Source organism: Diospyros lotus, chromosome 7, assembly GCF_014633365.1.
Source record: "Diospyros lotus cultivar Yz01 chromosome 7, ASM1463336v1, whole genome shotgun sequence".
Lineage (NCBI taxonomy): Eukaryota > Viridiplantae > Streptophyta > Magnoliopsida > Ericales > Ebenaceae > Diospyros > Diospyros lotus.
Window position 1 is genome coordinate 2,335,381 of NC_068344.1, and position 9,278 is coordinate 2,344,658.

General features: G+C 37.4%; 1 protein-coding gene across 1 annotated transcript; it reads right to left on the bottom strand.

Moving 5' to 3' along the window:
• Positions 1 to 1,416: 1,416 nt before the first annotated feature.
• Positions 1,417 to 8,791, bottom strand: LOC127806711 (probable apyrase 6). Its single transcript, XM_052344175.1, has 8 exons — positions 7,859 to 8,791; positions 6,057 to 6,169; positions 5,805 to 5,912; positions 5,328 to 5,382; positions 2,869 to 3,069; positions 2,673 to 2,770; positions 2,294 to 2,490; positions 1,417 to 2,179 (listed from the first exon to the last, which is right to left on the bottom strand). The coding sequence occupies exons 1-8, from the start codon at positions 8,478 to 8,480 to the stop codon at positions 1,903 to 1,905; spliced, it is 1,671 nt and encodes a 556-aa protein (XP_052200135.1). The 5' UTR covers positions 8,481 to 8,791; the 3' UTR covers positions 1,417 to 1,902.
• Positions 8,792 to 9,278: the final 487 nt, after the last annotated feature.

Consider the following 9,278-nt stretch of genomic DNA (forward strand, 5'->3'; position numbering starts at 1 on the left):
AGTTTTTAAATCATTTTTGTTGACATAATTAATTTTTATTTATAGTAAATAATTTAAAAAATATTTTTAAAAAAAGTAATAACACCAAAACATGATTAAGTTCTAATTAATCTTTCACTTTTTCTTGGAAGGACAAAGCTTAATTGACTAACGTGGAATGGTCATTGACACATCAAGACACTAATAGAGAAAGAAAACGTAAAAATATAAAAAATATTGAAAGGTATAAAGGGGTAAATGTAAAAATCTTGAAAGGTAGAAATTCTAGAAAATTAAGGGGGATAAATGAAAAAAATTAAAAGTAAAGGGAGATAAATGAAAATAACTGAAAGTTAGGCGGGTCATGCCCCTGCTAAGCATGAAAATGGTTTGAAAACGTTATTTTAGTGTTTTTGAACCATTTCTCGTTTTGGAAACAAAGACACTTTAATAACTCGATCTTTAAAACTCTAAAAAATATTTTCTCTTCAAAGTTGTTATTTTGAATACTTTTTATAACACGAATACCCAAAATTTAACCCGATTAATTGTCCCGAGTTCATATAAATTATCCTGTTTATATGTGCTGAATGAGAAGACTTCATCCAAATAAATGGGGAGCATGATCCAAAGAAAAAAAATTTACAATTCTTATAATCCAATATAACTTTTGAATGAAAAGTAAAATATTCCATGTATATATATATATATATGCTACTTATACATAATGGATGACCGAAAGATGCCAAAATAACAAAAATGCCCTCACTTGCAATTACTTTCCCTTCTCTTCCCATGGCCGCTTCCTCTCTCATCTCTTTCCCCTTCCTATCTTTTCATTGGTCGCCATTGCATATGCCCATCCCTTCCCTCACAATCACCGACTGTTACTGCATCTTCTTGTGGCCTCGTCTTGCGCCGTCGCTACATACTCTCGTCGCCTCGCCTCACACCGACCACCGCACCATTGTCGCCCCAGCCACCAGGCCGCTGGTTCTCTTATTTGCCAAGTTCGTAGACATACTCCCCCAGATGAAGTCCAATGGATACTTACTCTCTTGATGAAGTTCTCGATGAAGTTTGATCAGGCTTCATCCATGGACGTGAAAATTGTCCGATCCACTACCGAGAAACACCCGAAAATGTCAACGACAATGGCAAGTTTTTGTGGCTGGCAAGTTGGTGCGACAACATGGGGAGGATGAGTGACAATGGCAAATGTGGTTGACAACAATGCAAGCGACGGTGCAAACGACGATGACAAGTGGGAGCGACGGCGGTGCAGTGGCAACGACAATGGTGGGTTTGTGGAAATTTCAATTTAGGGATTTGGGAAAAAGGTTTTTTTTGTTATTTTATCATGTGTGTGTAAGGCTGTATGTAAATATCTATGTATATATATATATACCAACTTTCAAGAGTGACACCATGATGACATACCCTAAAAATTTTCTCATTGAAATAAGTTTGATAAAGCGTGAGAACTCACTTGAATTGATGATTCGTGCAATCAGACTGACTGACAACAATTGAAGCTGCACACTGCCACTAACAATTCTGGCATCCTCTCTCTCTCTCTCTCTCTCTCCACCCTAATCCACTTTCCATAGGTTACACAAAAATCTAGAAACATGTTTGTGTTAGCCATTGACACAATAAATACAGAGATGACAATCTAATTTCCTCTTTTACAACAGTAGCCTGCCTCCCGAGGAGTCAAGTCATTCATTCAGTATAGGCTTCACCCTGAAGACCACCCCACCCCAACCCACCCCAAAAGTTAGATCGGAGACTTGCTATCAAAATGGTGCAATTGCTGAGGGATCAGCCACGGCAAAGAGGACGAGGAAGCATGCCGGCATCGGCTCCTCCTCCCCCTACGAAACCGGGAAAATTGGGATCCCACCGGGCCTCCCAAGGAAGCTATGAATATCTACTCACACGGGTAACTATATACTTGCCTTTCTCTAGATCGTATATCGTCTTCAGCTGGGGCTTCCTCCACTTTGATAGATACCACACGCTAAACATCAACGCGATCACAATAACAAATACAACAATCACTGTGGATGAATCACTGTTAACGGCTGTGGCTATCCAGTTGGGATGTTCCGCGATTGAATCAGCTGTGCTCTGTAAGATGAAAGCTCCCAATGCCCAGTCAAGCGGGATGTGTCCCACTTGATTCGCATACCTGATCCTGACATCAGGAAATCCAATCAATACAAATGCATGCTATCATGAAGAGATATGCACAAATAAATAGGATCTTCATCCAAGTGGGTAGTAAGAAAAAGACATGGGAAACAGATACCTTTCATCATCCAAAGCAATTCCAAGACTGTCGTGGAGTAGGGCCACAATGTATGCTGAAGAGAAGCAATAGCGTGACAAATCCTCCTCCTCAAATGAGTGGTATTTTGTCCTCAGCTCAGGCCAATCCGCTTCACAGAATTGTTCTCCAGCCCTCAATAGACTAGAAATAAACGCCTTTGGGGCTAGCCCAAAAAACTACTCAAGAGCAAGGAAAAAAAAAAAAATTGAAAAGGTTAACCTTCGTACAACTGAAGGGTTGGTATAAACCTTGGTACATATTGAGGTTTTTCCACACACACACACAAAAAATAAATAAATAAATAAATAAAACTAAGCAAGCATATGATTAGTAACGATGTAAGAAAGAATAAACCGACCTTCGCTGTATAAAAGAAATTTTCTGTGGCTAAGAAATTCCCCTCAAGCTTGGGTACAAATGTTGATCCTATATGGCAGTGCTGGTAGGAGCATTTTTCTACATCCCAATGCAAAATATTTCATGAGTTACTTTCAACAACAAAATCCTAGATTGACACCAAGCATCGTAAGTATTTCTGATGGAATCCACTTCACCTTTTCCCTTCTGCAACAGTGTCAATACAGCAGATCTGCACTGTGAGAAGTTACCACTTGGCTGCAGAGTGGATAAATATCCACTCTTTTCGGCCATGGAAATGGAACCAGTAGAGGAAGTCCATAACTTTGAATCGTGTGAATAGCCACTAGGAGTACAGGGATCCAGTGACTTTTCCATCTTAAGAGATTTGATAGTACCTGCATTAAGAGGAAAATAGTAAAAGATCCTTAATGAACACCTTTTTCTTATAACCTTGAACCATATTGCCAGGACAAACAAAGAGAAATAAACTTGGAGGGACAAAAGAGCCATTTATGTGAACCAGCTTAACATGGGCCTAAAAGATGTGATGTTAATGCATACCCAACCAAAAAGACCATATATAATACAGAAAATTTTCACAAACAAAAGCCACAATAAATGAATGTGAACGTAAAGGAATCCATCCTAGTTACCTGCTGAGAAAACATTCGTTTAGTAGTTTCTGTAACAAGCATTGTCCATAAAATCCTATGATCCAATTTTGAAGAATCAATCTGGATCATTCAAAAACTTGTTCCTTTGTAAGATTGAGGTAGGTTCCTAATTCTACCAATCTTACAATTGTGACCCTTTTGTTTTATTTAGGGCCCATACCCTAAATAGAGAATTTCAGATGACATGGGGTTTTCTCAATCTGGTTCTCTCTCAGCTTCAGATGGAGACCCAAGCACGCTCATCAGCCACCAACTACATATCTCCTCTTATTCTGTGTCTTCTTCTTCTTTTGTTTCTTCTTCATATTCAAATCTTCTTCTTCTCCTCCTATCCAGTTTTTCTTCTTCTTCCTCTTCCTTTTCTTTTGTTGCCTCACGAGAGCAGCAGTAGGAATTCTATTGCTGCTGCTTATATTTGCCCCCTGACTAGCAGCAGAGTTGCTGCTGCTGCTCTGCTGCATAATCATATAATCATATCATTCTTCTACTGCTGTCACCTAGCAGAATAGCAGCAGTTCTGTTCCTCCTGATTTGGTTGCTGCTGCAGTTACAGATTTCTCTCCTCTTTATACATATATGTGTGTGTGTGTACAGAGTGTCTACAAAAGAATGGGACCTTTAAAACAGTATAAAATAGCTTTACAGGCAGATGAAGCAAATACAACTGCAAGCCATATTTACACATTGCAAGAGAAGCAATTTTATAATCTCAGTTGACAACTGAGTCCACCCATGTCATTTGCTAATTAAAATTTAAATTTCATTTGTCAAAAAAAAAAGGAAAAATATATCAAGCCTTAATCCCACCATTCATTTTTATCTATGACCATATCTTCTTCTATTAAGTCTCTAAACACACATCATACCTAAGAATTTTCAACCAAATCTTTCCTGGTCTTCCTTTACCTCTTTTGCTAAAGACTTATTCCATTCCATCCACTTTCCTCACAGAACCCTATATTGGTCTTCCTGATAGAAAATATGATATTTATTTTTGATTTGTTCTCATTTTGATTTAGCATTTTGTCTAAGTAAGAGTTGATTAGTATCAATTGAGATTAGTTCTCCTACTTCCAGGCAGTATTCTCTCCTCCTATTCTTCTTCATCGTCATCATCTGCTTCTTCCTTCTCTTTTCTCCAACTTCCTGCAATTTTTCCCTGGCTATCACTTCTTCTCACATGACCAAACATCTTAATTATATTTCACTCATCTTGTCTTCAGCACAAGCTAACTCCGATCTTACTACTATTAACTTCATTTCTAAATCTATATTTTCTTATATGGCTGCATATCCATTGTAAATCCTCATCTCCTTTATGCTTATATTCTGCACATGATGGCATTTTACTATCCAGCATTCTAAGCCATACAAACTGGAACAGGAACACCTAAAAAATAAAACTGGACCAGAAACAACCTCTGTTTATGCAGATCTATGTTCAAAACTGGAAAGTACATTAATGCAAGACACGCTGACAGTTTTTGCCTTGAAATCAAATTTAACTTCCCAAGATATCCCTTCTTAACTTGGTTTTTCCTGGCTTGCTTAGGACTACTTCAGCTAAATCTACTTCAATCTAAAATCATTAGAAGACGCATGCATGCAACTAAACAAATGAAGTAAGGAACAAGATCTATTATTAATTAAAATTTATTATTTCAATGCTGATATTCAGCTTGTATGGTTTCTTATGAAGCATCTACTGACAGTACCAGATTTAAGTTTCTAACAGAATGTCAAGCTTTAAATATTGGGGATCACATACAAATCATTTAACAATAATTTAGCTTAATTATCTCAGTTCCAGGCAAGAGAACAGAATACTTTCAGAAGCATATGAACCATAAAGAAGCAATGGTGGAAAGTAAAACATCTACTGACACATCCCACAAGCCAAATGAAACATTCTATAGCTTCAAAATAAAGATTAAGTTTATAGAAACAACCAACAGTGAATTACAAGGATGTTGACTTACTTGATTCTGGGGCTCTTGCAACAAGTGATTCCCTTAATAGTTCAACGGCAACATTCTGCATGGTGATACAAGTGATAATATCTATCCATAGAGAACTTCTCATAGCTTAAAAGCAAAGAACATAAGCTGTTTTTACAACAGTATCACCAAGCCTTAATCTGATTAGGAGAGGTTAGCTACATGGATTTTATATAAGAATATACAACACAAGTTTTAAACTAGATTTTTTATATGAGAAGCTGCAAAGGCTATATGTTTTCAGTGGAAGATTATTTCATGAATACAGAAAGAATAAAGACAAAAGGAAACAGACAACAAGAAATAACTGGGAAAAAAATTCACAAATACCAGGATCATTCTGGTTAGATGACAGTATTACATTACTATAGCATACTGTGTAATGCAACATCACAAAGTGCTTGTAGCATCTAAACAAACAAGCTGAGTACTGCACACTGCTTTAGGGCAAGAGTTTACCTGACCAAATTGAAGCAAGCTGTGACTGTACAGATTGTACGAAGCATTCCCAAATTTAACAACGTGAGAGAATTCTGGGGGAATTGGCTCACTTGGAACAAATGTTACCTAAAATAGCAGTATGTGTGAGTTATCAACAACAAAATCACACAAACCAAGCTTTCTAATGTTAATGCATGAACAATCACACCTCATTCAAAAGCCAACAAGTAGATAAAAGTCCAAGTGAGAATAAGGAAACATGGACCAAACCTGAGCAGAAGCTCCACCAAGTTCAACGATTCCTGTTGTCTTCAGAGGATCACCTCCAAGAGTGCCCAGTGCATAATTTGCCACAACCCAAGCATATACCCCTTCTTCAGAACCTAGAAATATCAAAGTTCAAAATCAAAAATCAAAAATCAAATTGGACTCCAGATAATTTACAAAACTAAGCATTGCTACAAAATCTTCAAGCAATTTCAAACTGCATGTAATTTATTTATTTTGATAACTTTCAAACTTCATTCTCATACTATTATATATTAAGAAGTTCAACATACTATTGGAAAGCAATAATATATCCAAGAAGACACATTTGCACTACTCAGAAGACAAGAAAAAAGGACCTTGGAATCAGCAAACCATTAACATGGAAGAAGTGGGACATTTCTTATAGATAATTCCAAACATATTAAGGCAGTGAGTTAACTGATTTTAGGAGACTAATGTAGGCTAATACTAGCAAGCACAGGAAATCCATTAGTTTTAGACTAATGAAATATATTATAAGAAACCCAATCCAAAATAGTTTCTTCATCAAAAATCAGAAATGGAAATGCATTTTTTTTTTTAGAAAGATCAAAAGAAAAAAAATATGAAACAAAAGATCATATATCAGTACCAATTTCACCCTATGTCATTTAACTAGCATAGAACCCAAAGTAGGAGGTTGGACAGGTTTCTTCAATGCCTATGTCATCCTACGAAAAATCAGAAAACAACTTGGACAGAGACTTTGCAGAATGAATTAGCATTAGGACCAAAAGGCAATCTGAAATGGCTTTAAAATTTGCCACAATTTGTTCTATACATAAAATCAACTTCAAACTTTTTTCCAAGATGGCATCCTTATTCTGTGCAGACATAACTTTTAGCTCATCAACAATCTGCATAGGACCACTCAATTATTTAATAGTTGGATGAACTTCATGTCCTCCATGTGAGTAATGATATTCAAAACTATTAGCTCGCATTGATACAGTACATATCCCTCAGCAAACAAGCAAGCTGACAAGATTTCAAGGTTCTTGTAGAAAGAAGACTCATTTCCAGTAAATTAATGCCAGTCATACTGTTGAATGGGAGTAGACCAATTATATTCTTAGGGATCAATATATTGGTATTGATGTGACTTGTAAGTATCATGGCAGATGGACTTAATGGAGGACTACTTTAATTTTTACAATTATCACATATCAATGGGATTAAAAAGAAAACTGAATTAGGAACATACAAGACCAACTACAGTTTATGGTACATATCAACCTGTGATTAAGAAACAACAGCATCTTGGATGAGAATATAAATTGAACTAGGAAATAACATGAATGCTGGATTGACAATGATAAGATGGATATGCGGTAAATCAAGAGACGCTAAAGAACCCATCATATATCAAAAGAGGTGATATTAATTGATTATACTAAAAGAGTAATACTTGCCACTAAAAACTAGTCAAGCAAGAGGCCAACATACAAAAATTTAAGATGGAAAAAATCAGAAACAGAAAAAAATAAAAACGCAAGAAATTATTGTCTGGCGAAAATATACTGCTATACGGCAGAATAAAGACAGAACCCCAATCTGCTGGAAAAATTCTTAGAGTTGAATAAATCGATGAACTTATTAACTAATTACAGGCCCAACTAATGGGATTAAGACTTGATATGTTGTTGTTGTATTAACTAATTGCAGGCTTAAAATAGACAGATTCTTTCCGTGAATTGCCCGACAACACATACAATGAACAACATTCAAACAGATCAAATGAAATCAATTTGAAACTGCCATACCAGTGATAACAGAAGCCCAATCATCCCGAAACTTGAACCCAGACAGCCTCAGAACCCGTCGGCAGGACTCCAAAATCCGATCCTGAACAACCAAATCCAGCAACCTCAGCCCCGCGGTGCCCATCAGCCTTACCTCGGTGTCTCCCCAGGAGTCTTTCGGAACCCGCTTCTTCGCAAACTCCACCAGCTCCTTCAACGACCCGCCCGCTCCATCCGGATCCTCCGCGTAGGCCGAAAGCCCTGGGTTAACCCGCAATGACGCCAATCCTTTCTCCCGGAAATCGAATTTGGGAGCCCCGCCCCTAACCTCGTACTCGAAAACATGAATTCGCGTCCCCGTGCTTCCTCCATCGATCACGATCCCGTATTTCCGTCTCGGGGAACCTGTGAAACCCATCGACACGACAAATATATAACAGAACAACGCGAGGCTTACAGCGATTGACGCGAGGATCAAGACATTGCATTTGGAGGAACAGGCGGAAGAATGCTTAGGGTTTCGAGAGAAGAGATTCGACCGGTGGGCCGAGCTGGATCGCAAATGAAGCTTAACGGAGTCCATTTGGGCGTCGGAGTCGGCCTTAGACTTGCGATCGCCTTTCCGACGATTGGATCGTCGCATCAAAGGCTGGAAACCTATGGTGAGAGGACGAGGAGAGAGACCGAATGTGAATCATATATGTGATCGAACCAAAAGAACAAAGAACGATCTGTGAATTTGATTGTTTCGTAAGAGAACGGATTTAGTTTTCTTCCGGGCGATCGATCGGAGATCGGAGATCGGAGATCGGAGAGGGCAATTGTCGGAGGTGTCGCTATGATCCAGCGCCCCTCCCCTCTCTCTCCCTCCCTCACCTCTTCTGCAATTTCCGTTTGTTTTGGCTGTGATTGGGAACAATGAAGGCTTTCCCCCTTCGGAATTGGGGTTGGTATAAACTCCGGTCATCCTCAGACTTGATATGAAAATTACAAATGTATTAAAAAATTAAATTCCTTGTAAGAAAAATAATTATTAATATATTTAAAAATATTCAAAATATTCGTTATTTTCTCCCTCTTCACTCCATTTTAATTACAAAGAATCAAAAAAATAAGATCATGTGTCATCATCAACCGACACAATAGTTTTATGGCCATATATATGACTCTCTAAAAATCTTGTAAATTTCCAATGTTGAAACTCTATCTATTATATTAATAGGGTTGATAGAAAAAAAAAAAAAAACCCAATGGTTCAATTGTTGAAAGAGAGAATACTTATCTTTTTTAACGAGGATAATAATTTTTTTCGACACCCATTTTCTTTCTCTTTCCCTCATTATATATATTTTTTTATAAAGAATCCAACTACTAAGGTTTAGTTTGCTTGCTTCCATTGACATAAAAGAGATATGAAGAGAGAGACAGAAAAATAAGATAA

Coding starts and splice junctions, on each gene's coding strand:
- LOC127806711 (XM_052344175.1), bottom strand. CDS start 8,480: ATGCGACGATCCAATCGTCGGAAAGGCGATCGCAAGTCTAAGGCCGAC. Junction 5,383..5,804: donor GCTTGCTTCAATTTGGTCAG/GTAAACTCTTGC, acceptor ATCACCATGCAG/AATGTTGCCGTTGAACTATT. Junction 2,491..2,672: donor ATTTCTTTTATACAGCGAAG/GTCGGTTTATTC, acceptor GCTCTTGAGTAG/TTTTTTGGGCTAGCCCCAAA.